The sequence below is a fragment of the Pteronotus mesoamericanus genome, unplaced genomic scaffold (genome assembly GCF_021234165.1).
Source record: "Pteronotus mesoamericanus isolate MK-2021 breed Mesoamerican mustached bat unplaced genomic scaffold, CSHL_Meso_final contig_56, whole genome shotgun sequence".
Taxonomy (NCBI): Eukaryota; Metazoa; Chordata; class Mammalia; order Chiroptera; family Mormoopidae; genus Pteronotus; species Pteronotus mesoamericanus.
The window spans coordinates 3,044,555-3,060,825 of record NW_026555201.1 but is presented as its reverse complement, the minus strand read 5'-3'; the positions used below and the strand labels follow the sequence as shown (position 1 = coordinate 3,060,825).

General features: G+C 35.8%; 1 protein-coding gene across 1 annotated transcript in view; it reads right to left on the bottom strand.

Annotated features, from left to right (window-relative positions):
* The window catches only part of SLC16A7 (solute carrier family 16 member 7), a 160,595-nt gene that overhangs the window by 56,489 nt on the left and 87,835 nt on the right, over window positions 1–16,271 (bottom strand). Inside the window, exon 3 of the mRNA XM_054580019.1 lies at window positions 14,009–14,255. Coding sequence (XP_054435994.1) covers window positions 14,009–14,225 — 217 coding nt within the window. The 5' untranslated portion in view covers window positions 14,226–14,255. The remainder of the gene's footprint in view (window positions 1–14,008; window positions 14,256–16,271) is intronic.

The window sequence follows — 16,271 nt, the reverse complement described above, 5'->3', positions numbered from 1 at the left end:
TATGTATACATTAAAAGAAGCCTAGACATTTTATTTGTAAAAAATTAAAGCAGAGGTGTATTAAGTAGCTTGAGAGAACGACTCAGCTAGTAAGTGGCAATGCTGGAGTCTCAACACAGTCAAATCCAAGTCCATAACTTAAATCACTAGTCCACTAGGTTATGCCACCTCTAAAAAGGGGGAGAAGGCAAAAAAGACTACTTTTGTTTAGGAATTTAGTAAAAAAAAAAAAATCAGGTTTTCATCTTTCCAAGAATTTTCAGTAAAAAAACAGTGAGTTGCACTATAAAGAAATAAGGGAAACAGACCGCCAGTAGCAAAAGAAACACCCCTAGAAAAAATGTAACAAATAAACAGTTACAGTTGGAAAGTCATGAATATTATGTATTATTGAAGGTAAAATAGTTAGGTAATTTAATTTCAGCCTTATTCAAGTCATTCTATGGTAAGTAAATATTTATTTAGCCACAGCAGCAAAAATCATTGTCTGAAATCAAACAGAAATTCAGATTCTTTGTGAGATACTTTTCTGCCACTATTATTGACTCCTCAAGGGAGAATGGATGCCAAAAATATAGGAAACTAAAAAGCATTTCTATTTTCAAGTTTGTTTCTTTGCCAGTAGATAAATTTCTTAAAATATATATATAATAACTATTCATTATACATGTATTATATATAACATATTAACAGCTGTTTCATTCATTTTATCTAAGAGAATAAAATTAGTCAAAGAGACAAAGGACGAGGTCACAAATATGACTTTAAAATAAGGCAATGGGTTGGGGGAGGATTGAATGTGGGAGGTAGGCGTATGTAGGGCAGGGGAGAGTTAAGAGGGGGAAGTGGGGACAATTGTAATTGCACAACAATAAAGAAAAAGGAAAAAAATGCAGAGTTAATAAAAATGTTTTCCTTTTCTCTCCCACAAGCAGATTTTGGAATGATAATAGCACACATGGACCAGGATATTTGCCAGTGAAAGCAATTTCACAAGCACTCTTGAATTGCCTCAAACATCTAGTTCAGTTGTGTTTGAAATGACATGGGAGCCAACTTTAAGGAACAGAAGCTATGCTCTCCTTGGACCATTTTATCCAGCTCTAAGACATAGCATGTTTTATTTAAGGAACGACTCTAAGTAATATTTTTGCCACACTATAAGTTATTTAATATCATTTCTTGATAGGAGCAGTGTCCATGAGAAAGGCTTTAGTTTATGGTATCTGAGTCATCTCATTAAACTTGTTTTTCTTTGTCTGAAAAGGCAAAAGTAACTCTGCGTAGATGTTTTCCATATATTCTGAAGTCATCGTCAAATAATCCTTGTAACCAAGAAGCATTTGGAAGGTAAATAACAACCTCAAAGAGTTCAAGGGCGCTCTAAATGAGTTTACTAAATTTTAACTCTTTACATATTTCTGATAAAAGAAAAAAACATAACAAAGTTTGTCTCAGACAACAAGGGTCAAAGAATATCTGGAGGCTTTGAAAAGTTTCTCAATCTCTAGATGTATGTCTACTCTTTGAAAATGATAGAAGTCTGCAACACTGAGACAGACCTCTGTTCCAAAATCAGTCTCCATAGCCCAGTTCTTGCCCAAAAGTCAAATAAGCAGCCATCTGTTACTTGTGCCACATGGGTTTCGAATGTCATCTCTACAGCACACATCGTTTCATTTTCCCACTAGTATTACAACAGCTTACGCCAGCTGAGGTAAAATCTCAAATATCTTTTAACTTACTATACAATTTCTTTTTTCTTAATTAAAAGGACTAAAATGATGCTTTTGTGATCTTCACCTATAGCTGATTTTTATGTTTATACATCCATGTAAGTCACAGACATGAATATTGGTTTACCTGGCAGATGTCTGGAAAATTTAAAAGAAACTCCAAATCACTTATGCATGCATAATATTTTTTCCTTTTGTGCCCCTTTGTTCTTTATCAGGATTTCACTCACAGTCTCATTTACAGATACGTTTTACTTATCACCTGAAGAAAACAGATGAGTCTAAAGTACTTCAGCGTTCTAGTTACTGGATTTATTCCTTTTCAGCCTTCCAGGAATGCACATTAATTCCTGGGGTGCTGAAAAAATACAAAGGTTGCTTCCATATGGTCTCTCATATGAGTTTCTAATCTAGTCATTAATTGAATAAGAGGTGAGGCCAAAACAACGCAACATGATACTATAGTTATAAGACATTTCCATACTGCGCAGATCACATTTTAATCAGAACAGTGCACAGCTCTGGAGCATCACTGCAGCAGCATTAGTCTTCAAAAACCTATTAAGGCTGCCAAGAAGCTTTCCAAAGCCTTGTACTTAATGCCCTCCTAGTGACCAGAAAGATTCTAAGTGTAACTATTAATACTTCAGCAGTGTGAGAAAGTTGTGTTCCTTTAGTAAGAGCTTCAGAAAATCCAGGGAGATAATCAATTTCTACCTACATAAATGCTAATGTAAATTAATTCTCTGGTTGTGCCGACTCATTCCACTCTCAGAAACAGCAGATAAAACAACTCTAATAAAAACACTGAGTTAACTCCAAATCTTTGTATACAGTACAGGAAACTAATTCTACCAGAGAAAAAGTCTACAGGTATGAACGATTCTTATTATCTTTGGATTACATATGTTTTATTTATTTTTCTATTTTTAAATCATGTTTATTCTATTACAGCTGTCTCAATTTCCCCCCCTTTGCCTCCCTCCACCCACCCCACCCTGCCTCCCACTCCCACAGTCAATTCCCACTCTGTTGTCCATGTTCATGGGTCATTCATCAATGTTCTTTGTCCAGTCCCTTCTCCTTCTTCCCACCATTGTCCTTCTTCCCCACCCCTTTTGGTCACTTTAGTCTGCTCCTAGTTTCTATGCCTGTGGTTTGTTTTGTTCATGAGTTTATTTTGTTGAATAGATTCCACTTATAGGTGAGATCATATGGTATTTGTCTTTCATCGACTGGCTTATTTCATTTAGCATACTGTTCTCCAGTTCCGTCCATGTGGATTACATATGTTTTAAGTTGCTTACTCTCTAAAATGTATTCATAACCTCTGAATCAATACTTGCAGTGATTTTTCAGTCATTTATGGAGATGTGCAGAGTGGGAATAACTGGAACCACCTGACATGTATGTCTCCACCTAAGGTCAAACAAGGTGACACTCTACCTTCTCGTTTCAGTTCTCATACTGTAAACAAGTGCCCTTTTCTCTATTCAGTGCCTTGTTTTCCACATTTTTGTATTTTTTTTTGTTGTGTTGGTGATTTTTCTTTTTAAAATGTCCTTAGAGCCTAGTGCTGAAGTGCTGACTGGTGTTAGCATAAGAAGGCTGTGATGTGCCTTATAGAGAAAATGCACCATATACGTTACATAAGTTTTGTTCAGGCACGAGTTACAGTGCTGTTCACCATTAGTCTGATGTAAATAGATCAAAAACATATATTAGATAAGGTGTCTTTAAATAGACACATAGAACAAGGTTATGTATTGATCAGTTGAAAAATGTGACCAGAGATTTATAGTAAACTAACCTTGTATTTCCCCTAAGAGCAAGAGTTGTGTTCATTTATTCAATCCATCAATACCACACACATAATGCAAGTAATGAGAATTAACTATATTTTAATACATTTTCAAGTATGAATAGGCCGCTAAAATAGAACAAAATGCGGGAGGGCACTCAGAGTTGTGGTCTTGGTACTCTAGTTGCTCCCCTCTTGTGTCTGTATGGACCCAAAACATGTTCCCCAGGGTCATTCCAGGGCCGATGCCTCCCTTCATCCTGTCACGTGCTCACATTCCCCTGCTTTGGGCCACTAGAATGCTCTACAGCTCTCCCCTTTTAGGGCTTTCACTTACTCCATTTCTTCTGCTTCAGATTTTTTCCTTCCTTTGACTAATGCTGCACACTCATCCTTTAGGTTCAGTTCAGAGAAACATTTCCTGGTCACTCAGCTATGAGATGTTTCATTTTTAAATAGTTTCATGGCAACCACTGTGTTTCTTTACTCATATGTATCATTATCTATAATTAAATAAAGAAAGGTGAAAATATCTACTTCATATCTTGTAAGCACAGCCTGTATCTGATGGCCCGGCGTGGCTTTCCCAGTGCCATGCCAGTACTAGGCACACTGTAGATGCTCAATGCATGTCTGTAGGATAAACAAATGAATGGATGGAATTATATGAGGCCTTCTTCCTCATTAGGACACTGGATAACCGGTGCATCCCTATCTCTTATCATCACAACAGATATTTGAGCAATAATTGGGCAGAGCTAGAGTTTTTGCCACAGCCAGAATCCTCATCTTCAGGTTAGTTCTATGAATGCCACATCTGCATATGTAATTCTAACTAGATGAGTGAATAGTCCAATCACTCAGCCAAAGTCACTACTGTTACAATAAAGACATATTCAAAGGTATTTCCAATTCTGACATAATCCATCAAACAAGTCACTCGCAGCATATGAAACATCAATTTCTATTTTTATAAAGTCCCTTTTAAACAATTATTGGAAAAAAAAACTATTACATGTTCTCAATCCTAATATTAATGCTGTTTGAGGGAGTGCCGAATGGCTCCTTCTTCTGAATATAACATCAGTATAAATGGTTTTCAAATCAACCAATATACTTCAGGGAGGTATTTCATGCTAGACCTCATGAGGACCTCTTAGGAACTTAACCCCATATATATCTATCATACCTCTACACTACTTAAAGAAGAAAGCATTCAATGAGGACTAACAGGGATTCAAAGAGAATGAAGGAAGATCAAATAAAACAAGCTTGATGCTGCCTGTGTTTGTCAGCTGGGGCTACCACAATAAAACCCAATAATACACAGAATGTCTTAAACAACAGAAATTTATCTGTCACAGTTATGGAGGCTGGAAGTCCAAGACCAAGGTGCCAGCCAATTTGATTCCTGGTGATAGCTCTCTTCCTGGCTTGAAAAATAGCTGCCTTCTTGATGTTTCCATTATGGCCCTTCTTTGGTGTATGGCATGGAGAGAAAGAGATCTCTCTCTCTTCCCCTTTTTGTAAGGCTACAGGTCTTATTGGAGTAGGACTTTACTCTTATGATCTCACATTTAACCTTAATCACCTCCGAAAAGCCTACCTCCAAAAAACAGTGATACTAGGAGCTAAGGGTTTAACATATGAATTCAGGGAGAGGTAAGTTCAATTCAGCCTGCAACATTATCCTAATCACATTATAGAACTCATTGTATCATCATTTTTCTCCCCTATACTCTATATGGCAATGGAAAAAAATAAAATTAAGTTTTTTAAATGACAAAAGGAACACACACGTAAATAAATAAATAAATACATACATACATACATATCCATCGCTCCAGTGGGCACATCCTCACTGCCACCTGTGACCACATTCCCTGCAGCCTATTTCACAGATCCCATGACTTCAAGCACTGACACCACTTTTGTGTTGCTTTAGGGTCATAGGTTATCTCTAAGCACCTCATCTGACTGTGCTTCTTGTGGCATCTTGTGTACATCAGAAGTTTCTGAATCAAATCTGGCCTTGCTTCCCTGGGTTAATGGGTCATGGAGGCCGGGTTCAAGGAATTCTGAGAAAGTGAATGTCTGACTTTTTACCTTGGAAGTCAGGAAATCATAAAGTTGGGAATCCCCTAAACGTAGCAAGAGTTTTTAAAGATATACAGTGGCGCCAAAAGAATGACCAAAGTTCACTCTACCACCTGAATAGTAGGAAGCATAGGGAAATGTCATAGCAAATATGAGTAAAGGCTATGGATTTTCTTTTAGAACTAATTATTGACCTATTTATTTCTTGTGTTACCCTCCGGTTTCCAAACTTAACTGGCACAGTCTGCTCTAGTCAGACTTACTATCCTCCCTGTACCCAAGCTGTGGTTGTATTCCATGATCGTTAATATGAAGATCAACAAAAGCAACAGAAATTTCCTAAGCATGAAACCCAGGACTTTATATACAGGGTCTGGCAGAAGTAATGCCATTGAATGTGGTTGGTAAGGTATGTGAATGGCTTGCATGAAATGGACAGCAATTTGAACATTTCACCTAAAATGTCATATGGTGTGCTTGAGTGTGATATTGTTATGTTACAGAATTACAGGTTTGTTATTTTGTAATAAAACTTTTTTTTGTATTAAAAGGGGCATTATTTGTGCTGGACCCTGTGCATATTGAAATCCTGACATTATAATTCCTGGCAATAACCCTGAGCAATAGATACCACATGTACATATACATATCTATGTTTTTCTTTTTTCCACAGATGGGGAAACTGAGGATCTAAGGTCAACCAGGTGGCCCTACCAACAGAGTGGCAAACTCCACCTATGTTATTCCAGAGCTCATTATTTTAATGACAATGCTCTTCTGCCTCTCACTGGGCTATTAAACCCTTAATAAAGCCTTCTGAGACTTCAGGAATTTCCACATCTAAGCTCCACTTAAGAGGCCAACTCTTGCAAAGTTCAACTGAGTCCTCTGGATGGCTACTAAGTACTGTAATTCATGAAGCAGTTCAGTTTCTAAATACAGTATTTGCATTTTGATGTATATCTAGCTAGGTATTTGGCTACAGAGAAATTAACTAAATGCAAAGTTACCCTGGAGTGATTAGTTAAAAAGTAACACATCATTTTACTTTTGGGAAATCATATATTACCCTATTTTTTTAAAGGTAGAGTAGGGAGGACTTGTTTTGTCTCTTCAAAACTGTCCTTCCTCTGGGAACAGTCATTCTTCTCTTGGGAACTGCTCCTTTTCTAAGCCAAATACATAGTTCCACTGAGGTGCCCCTCCATCAGCCACCACCTGCAAGGGAAGGTGCAAAGCAGGCCAGATCCCAGCAGCATTTACAATTTGCCAAATTATAACTTAGAGAAGAGGGCTAGTCTTTCTCATGTCAAATTTGAGACTGAATCACAATACTGAGATGCTTGTAATTGTCTCCCCTGTGTCAGGGGGAAGATAGCAAAATAAATAAAATTACCCCCTTGAACAAAGCAGAGAGGAGGGGAGCAAGAGCAACATGATAATAGACAAATAGAAATCATTGGTGCAGGCTGACCTGAAAGACAGGATACCTATGCTGCTCCTCTGATTTGTCTGCAGGAACATCTATGTTTCGACCTTAGGAATTTTGAATAAGATCTCTGTCATTTCCAACTAAAACACATCTGCATAAAATATGTAATGATATAATAACAAATTTTAGAGGAATTTTAATCCAAAAACCAGAAAGATAACCTTGCCAGGTCATATAACAAGTAGAGGTTTTTTTCACGTTAGCGAGTGAAATGTTCTCTATCTAGAACACACATATAAGAAAGAATTTCAATAAAGTTTCTAAATTTTTTCCTGCTGAAATTAACATTTAGTAGTACTTCAGTATTATTTGGACTTGATTTTCAGCCCTCCATAGGGAAAAATTTCCTGGAAAGGTTTCACAGGCCTCAGCATACTTGACCTCTGTCTCCTTCCATCCCTCATGAGAGGGACAAAAAAGAACTTTAATCATAGAAAATGGCATGGGCATGATTTGATCCCAACTTCTGTGCCTTGAAGTACCTGCTTCTTATTCTTACTCCCATTAAAGCTGTCAATGATGATTTCTACTTACAACTCCTCTACTATTTGAGTTACTGAAGGCTTTCTCTTCTCAAAGAGAGATCTGAAGAAGTTAGTACATCTACAGATCTTCTCATGACAAAATATACACTAAATGACTAAGGGCATATTATAGTCTGTACTAATCCCCACTTATAATTTGTATAATTTATGTTGTAGCTACAAGACAATCTAAGAAGCCTGCATGTTTGTATTGATCAGTATACCTTAGGTTGTTCTAAAGTAACACACTGCAGAAGATTAATAAAATTTTTTTCTTATTCATTCACAGCATAAATTGGGCCAAGGATCTTCTCTTGAGCCATGCCATATGATATTAGGCTGCTACAGCAGGTAAGAGGAAAAAGGAAAATGCAAAACAGCTGGAACTGCCTTGTCCAGGTGTCCAGGGGGTGACCTATCTCCCTCCACTCACAGTCATTGGCTAGAACTGGTCAATATGGCCTCAACCTAAGTGTAAAGAAGCTGCAAAATATATAGAAGGTCATGGATGAATGGTGAGCATAGTGATTTCTGCCACAATGTACTGTATTTCCTAGGGCAACTTCAGCAATATCTGTGTTCATGAATGAAAAAAAAAAATCTCCCATGGCATAGGTATTAGAAGAACCCAGCCTGCTTGCACAGAATTGTCCCAGTGTACTGGATACCCTCTGGTTTTTAGAAAGCTAAGATGAAAGCCTTAGGTATCTCAAACACAGAATGGAATGAACCTTTAAAATTGTATATGACTTACTTTAATTTGTATTCTGCAAAATATTTAGAGCCTAAAGCAAAATAATACAATGTGTTTAGACTTAAGAAAGAATAAAAAATACACATTGTATATTAGAGTCACAAACCTCCTATGCCTAAAACCTCTTGCTTCTTGGCCTCCGATAAAACAAGACTACTCGTCCAATGCTTGACCGCTTGTAGCAAAACTGGCAGTCACTGCTCACAGAAAACAGAAGAGTAAGTTACCAAGGAGACAAAGCCAACTCCCCTCTCCAAAATGGCTGATTCTTCCAAGTCATAACAAATATTACCAGAAAAGTAACAGGAGATACTCACGGACCTGTGTTCAGTAATTATATAGCTAACCACATGCATATTACCTTTAGATAGAGTAACAAAGATAAAGACTGCACTAAAAGATAATCCTATGTAATCACTGTTTACAAAGTAAACAAAATCCTCCTGTCCATCTAAAATGATATAGCAAGTTTAAATTCCAGTATGTTTTCTACTTCTACTTAGGGCTTTATTAATGGGCGACCACTCTGTTTGACCTATTGCTTAAATTCATCAGAACTCGAGGAGACCATATGGACAAGCAGATGGGTTGTGTAATTTAAGGCCATTATTCTAAGGATGAAGTAAGGGATAAACATAATTTGCATTCTTTCCCATATTTCCTGTATACCTTTTATTACTTTCATTTTTAATTCAGACATCAGAAGGGAAGATACTACCTTGCTACGAAGGTCCATATGCCAACTAATTACTACAAGAGACTCAGGCCCTGACATCACAGGCCAGGCCTCTGAACACACTTCATCTTACCCAGTGACCTCACCGTGGTGATTAATAGGTCGAGTGCTCAGCCCTAATGAGTGTGTCAGATCTTAGATGTTCTGTAAGCTAATGTAATTAGCATTATATTGAACAGAGTATTTCAGTCACTTGGTAGAAAGATTCATACTTGAGTAAACTATATGCTTTTTCACTTTATGGTCTTTGAATTTATTTTATAATGATCCAACTAACAGGCCTCTATAAATAGAGATATCTCAAATATTAAAGGAAAATTTAAATATTTTTAAATCAAATATTTATTTTCCTCTGCAACAGTGAATCTCTATGCTCTACATAAAGTGAAGTAGTTTTCAGAGATGCTTGTTGAAATGTAAGTTTCTGGATTCTATCAAAAGAAATTCTGACAAAAGGGGGTTTGGGGTAAGATGCAGGACTATGCGTTTTCAGCAAGCAACCTATGATTCAAAAGCAGAAAATCTGTGGACCACACTTGAAAAAACACTGCCACTTTAATAACAGGACTAATGTCTGTGTCCCAGATTAATGGAATCTATTGGACTTTTTTTCTCGATAGTTATGTTTCTGAAAAAAATGGTCTGCACCCACAGAGGAGGAATTGTTTTCATATTGAGATTACAGTTTTAAATGTGACAATCATTTCTTGTTAAAAGATTAAAAATGAATTATCAAGAGAAGATATGGATATTATTTCCAATAAGCCATGTAAGTATACGCGGTCTCCATTCAACAGTAGACACAACAGGTAGTAACATTTGATCCAGTAGACAGGGGGCCTGGAATTGCTTTTCCACTTTTAAGGGAAAAACCAAAGAGTAGCAGAATTTCCGGAATTTCTGACTTTTTTTCCATGGCCAGAGGTGACATGCAAAATGTCTCAGCCCTGATGACTAAGGACTGTAAGCCAAATTCCAACTATTTACCTGGATCTCACCTAAATATTACCATCAATTACTACATACTAACAATTACTACATACTAAGTAATTTCATGTGTCTAGCCTAGCATTGCTTTCTTAAAACAACCAGATACAAAATGCCTGTTGATCTTTAATAACATGTTTTATTCATCTATTAACATAAACATTTTACGTAGTTTTTTTTTCCAAATTAATAACTATTTAACCAAACTACCATTTTTTCGATGAACTTGAAAGGAGTTCTCCTCTGTACTTTTGAACATTTATACTGAATGTATGAAAAATAGAAAAGAGCCTGAATAAAATTAAAAATATATTTAATGATAAATATATTATAACTATTTAATTATAAATTGATACTGAGATTTAATGTTTTGAGAAATCCATGTCTCCTTTTAGATCTAGCCAGGCGATAGAAGGCTGTCACATGACCGTGGTAAGTCTCTAAACACATTCTGTTTTCACTGACAGGAGAATGATTGTTGGGGTATCAAACTCTGTCCAAGACTCACTGAATACTATCTTATTTTTTGTCTCTTTCTCTAGGAAGCCTGAGTTTCCCGCAACCCCAGGCCCTGCTTCCGGGCAGGGAAGTATAAGAGTTCTAACCAGTAGAATGTGTGCAGAAATGCCTTTTTTTTTTCCTTCCTGACCTCGCCTCTAAAATATCCTATAGATCTCCCATGCTGTCTGAATTCATTCTTGTCCAGATGGATGGAACAGATTTGGAAACACTACAAAGTCTTAAGTGATGGCATAGTCACTGGATGAAACACTGCTTGAGCATGTACTGCTTGAGCAAGATAAACTTGTATTGCATTTAGGCTCTGGGACATTGAGGTTGTTTGCTTAAAACTAATAAAGTCAATTAAGACTTGACTAATTTTGAAAGTTATATAAAATTTTGCCCTGACTGGTGTGGCTCAGTGAGTTGGGCATCTTTCTGCAAACTGAAAGGTTGCTGTTTGATTCCGAGTCAGGGCACATGCCTGGGTTACAGACCAGGTACCCTGGTTGGGGGGCGTGCGAGAGGCAACTGATTGGTGTTCCTCTAGCATATCAATGTTTCTCTCTGTTTCTCCCTCCTGCCCCCTCTCACTAAATATAAATAAATAAAATCTTTTTCAAAAATTAAAAAAATAAAAAGTTACATGAATTTGTCTTGCTCTCTACCCAGGTTTGAGTTTGTCAACTATCTACCCAATAGAAAATGATGAATATATAGGACCTGAATTCCAAATTCAATACACATATTAATCCACTAGAGGAATTGTTTCAAGTGTATTTAAGAAGGGAGAAAAACTATGTTATCTTAACATTAGCACACTTTGGAACTCAGGACAAGGTGACTTTGTCATCTTGCAAATCATTATTAAAGAACACCTGACCTATGGGATAGAAGAATAAAACCCGAAACACAATATCTACTACTTCCATAGTCATCATGAATAAACACAGTTAACAGTCTTAAAGCAACTGTTCAAAGGAGAATCTCGGAAAGTGTTTTGGGAGAATTTTTTTCTACTTACTAGGAGTAGAGTGAAGACTTTTTTTTCATTATTTTTTTAGAAAGAGAGGAAACAGGGAGAGAGAGAGACATTGAAACACCGATGTGAGAGAGAAACATTGATTGACTGCCTCTAATAGGTTCCCCAGCTGGGGATGGAACCCGCAGCCTAGGTATGTGTCCTGACTGAGAATCGAACCCACAGCCTTTCAGTGTACTGGACAACATTCCAACTAACTGAGCCACACTGGCTAGGGCTAGAAGTAGTGTATGTCATAACATACCCAAATAGCAGTTTAAAGATACCATTTGTTACTGGAATAAAAATGCATCGATTAACGTACAAAAAGGGTAAAAGAGACATATATTGAATGAAGGTAAAATTGCTGACATAAAGTGGAAAACACATACACACACAGGATTATTGGAGAATCAAATTTTTACGTTGGTGTACAATAGACAATAGCCTGAATTATAACTATTTTGTGACTAAACAAATGATTGGTGGGTGAAGCACCTGAATAGGTATGCAGGAAGCCTAACCTAGATTGGGCTCTGTCATTTTTCTGCAGGTAAAGAGAGAGCTATGAGAAAGGCAGGAGAGCACAGGGATGAAATGTTTGGGGTCTCAACTTCTACCTGCCACTAATGAGCTGTCTGACTTGGAAAAACTATTTTTTCTCTCTCTGTCCTCAGCTATAGAATGGAGAGAAGATTATACTTATTTTGTAAATTATTAAGAGGATTATATCATATGACACATAGCAAACATTTAGAGAGGCTATAGTTAAAAGTTACTACTGACAAATATTGGGATATTTTTACTAATGATATAGCTCCATCCCTATGAGCCATATTTTCCTCACCTGGAAACTGAGAAATTGAAGTAGATGATTTGTATGTGTTCTTTAAGCATTTATGTTCTGAGTTTATACTTGTCTCTTAAAGTCACATGTACAGTTGAAAAATAAAAACTCAAATATAAATATTTTAATTAATAACTTTAAAAAAATCTGGGAGACAGTTTGATGTGCTGTTGATACTGATTTAAAGAAGAGAAACAAGGTAAAATGCACTAATTAATTTATATATGTATATATTTTTTAACATTCAGAAGTGATATGGTACTTTGATTTATTTATTATCCCTCCTGAATCATACCCTCATTTAAACATGACATGTAACAAAATAATTGTCAGGCAACCATTAAAATTTTAAAATGTCATATTTAATGAGAACTACAAAGATAAAGAATTATTTCAATTGCACAAAACTGAATGGACCCAACAGGTACATGATAACACTCTTCTTTTACAGTTTAAGGTGAAGTACTTCCTTGGCTTAGAGATTGTCAGCAGCTTGAGTTTCTTCCTTATTCACAAGAAAGCATTTCTACTAACTGTAGCAATAGTAAGAGATGATACTAACACTCTAGTATAGACTTTATTCCAAAATAAATGCAAAGGTGCCTAGAGGTTCCATAATTTAATAAATCTTTTTTTTAAGCTTTTCCTCTCCCTTTATTTTTTTTAATTAATTAATTTATTTTTTTCAAATACATTTGTCTCTGCCTACCCCCCACCACTTTCCCTTGTCCCCTCCCTTCCTCCCTCCCTCCCTCAGCTCTTCCCCTTTGGTTTTGTCCATGAGTCCTTGCTATATGTTCCTTGACTTTCCCATCCCCTTCCTTTTCCCCCGCGCCCCCCTCCCTCCTTCCCTCTTGTCTCTGTTGATTCCTTTTCCTTTCAGTGTTGCTGGTCTTATTTTCCTTGCATCTTTGTATTGTTGGTTAGGTTCCACTTATAGGTGAGATCATATGGTATTTGTCTTTCGCCCCCTGGTTTATTTTGCTTAGCATAATGTTCTCTAGTTCCATCCATGCTGTCGCAAAGTTTAGTACTTCTTTTTTTCTTTCTGCTGTGTAGTATTCCATTGTGTAAATGTACCATAGTTTTTTGATCCAGTCATCTACTGATGGGCATTTAGGTTGCTTCCAACACTTGGCTATTGTAAATTGTGCTGCTATGAACATTGGGGTGCATAGGTTCTTTTGAATTGGCATTTTGGGATTCTTAGGGTATAGTCCCAGCAGGGGAATCACTGGATCAAAAGGCAGTTCCATTAATAAATCTTAATGTGTGCAAAGAAATCTTCATTCAAGCAAACACCCTGGTGAGACTCAGAAGGATGCAAATAGTTTAAGATATTGAATCACTGAAATTTTTAAAAACTCAGTCCTAATAATTCTTCTAGTTGTTTTGAAGAGACAATAACATGAAAATAAGGCTTCGATATACCAAAACACTACATGTAAAACATTGTGGCATGGAGAAATTGTTTTCTTAATCCAGAATTCTATTTATTCCAAAGAACCTTACCTCCTGCATACATAACAGCCAGCATAATGGATGATATCCATGCTATTTCACTGTAGGTAGTGTTGAATATATGTTGAATTTCTTTGAAGAACACTGTGATGGCTTTGGGAATCGCATATGAAAATCCAATGCAGATAAAAGACGCTCCAACCACTACCCAGCCCCATCCTCCATCAGGAGGTGGATGCAGGGGTGGGCCACCTGTGGGTGGTGGCATTTCTGCTGCTCTGTTTGAAATTCAGGTAACCTATATTAAAATAATGAAATAAAGCTTTAAACCATGTTCTCATTTTTATATCTCACTCTTAGAGTCACTAAAATAACATTTTCCAGTTATAACTACGACTAATTTTTCATGAATATTTGTAATACACTTATATTCAGAAAGTTATCAGAAAATTTACCAAAAATGTTAAGTGAGGTATGTAACTTTGTTATGCACTGGGACTTGAAAGCCTTTAATTTGTTTATGGAAGCAGAAAGTACTCTGAGAAGTTAAGATTTCAGATCTGTATTGAAGAACAGCCTAAAAAGGAAAAGCTATCTCTATCTGATTTCTAAGTATGATGAAAATGGAGCTATCATCACTTAAAACAGAATGTTTTTTAGTCCAAGGTGTTTGAGTTTTTATACAAATGTTAAAAGGGACCATTTATTAAGCCTGATGAATTACAAATAATTAAAGAGTACGTTTATTTTAGAATTTCACTTTTAATAACTGAGAGTACTTCAAAATATTTCAGCACAGATCTGTTTTCTAAAACTATAAGATTAAAAATTGTGTGACTCTAATGAACTAAGTTCATTTTAACGCACTTCCAGAACTGGTGCTATCTCCTATCATTTTACTTTTTTTTTTGTAGCAATAAAATTTTCTCAGTCAAATGGATGGTATGTAATTGTTTATTTAAAAAAAAAAGGTACTATCTGTTTGGAAATGCCTAGGAACACTTAACTGCCAGCTTTATGGTATAGAACAACCACTCTCTAATGGAAATAAAATAATGAAATAAATGGAAACAACGGAAACAATGATCACACATAATTTCATACTATTGGTATTAAGCTAAAAATATCTTTATTTCCTAAGGTCAATGTTTCTTTTTATTCTGTAACTTTACCGAATTCATTGATTAGTTCCAATAGTTTTTTGGTGAAGTCTTTAGGGTTTCTACAGTATAAGGTCATGTCATCTGCAAACAGAGACAATTTTACTTCTCTCACTCCAATTTGGATGCTTTTATATTCTTGTGTAGTTGCTCTGACTAGGAGTTCCAATACTTAATCAGCATTTATTTGTCCTGATCTATTAATTGATACATGTTGATAACATGTAAAGATTTGTGTCTTCAGCATATTTACAGTCTGCATTTCCTATTGCTGTTTTCTTATAAATAACAAAAATGATCTACTTAATGTGAAGTTAGGTTTCTCCTTGGCTATCAGTTAACCTAGTATGGTGGGTTTCCAGCACATGAGCATTGGAAATATCTTTTAAAAAGTTTAATATTTAAGAAAGAAAAAAAGAAACATTGTACGTATTGGCCAAACCAGCTGAAAAACAGCAGTCTGAATCTGAATTTATATATTATTTAAGTTTGTAAGTACATTTTAAAGTAGTCGACTTTCTTATTTCTTGAAAATATCTTTTTTAAAACCTAGAACACTGAGGAAATACCAAAAGGCATTTGAGTGGGTATCTACTTTTTGTTTTATTACCAGAGTATAAAAACAATTTTGAGATTTAAAGTCCTCGTTCTGCAATTTTTCTGCTTATATAAAGGAAAAAAAATTGTTCATTACTTATTCATGAGTGTAAACTATTGCAGCAGTTTTTATGACAGTTGCTATAGTAAACACTTAAAAATACAACTGGATAATCTAGTCTTCAGTCATTTCAAAAGTCAAAATAACATTTCTAAATAATTTTCAATATGTATTTTTAAATAGTTATATCAATATGAATACTGAAATTTACTAATATACACTTGTGCTATAAATATTAATGTTAACATTTACTACTGATGTAGGCTGACATTGAGATTTCCATTTTACAGACAGAAATCTACACTCACGGAGAAGTGAAGAGACCTTGAAAAAAAAGCATTACACAACTGAGCTATTTTTTTCTTTAATCCTCTTTCTATTTTTGTAGGGTTGTTTTTCCATAATTCACTAGTTTCTTAACATATGATCTTTTTTTTCCTCTGTTTCCAGCATATTTCCTTAATTTTAATTGTAACTGCATCCTCCAGATTGCAAG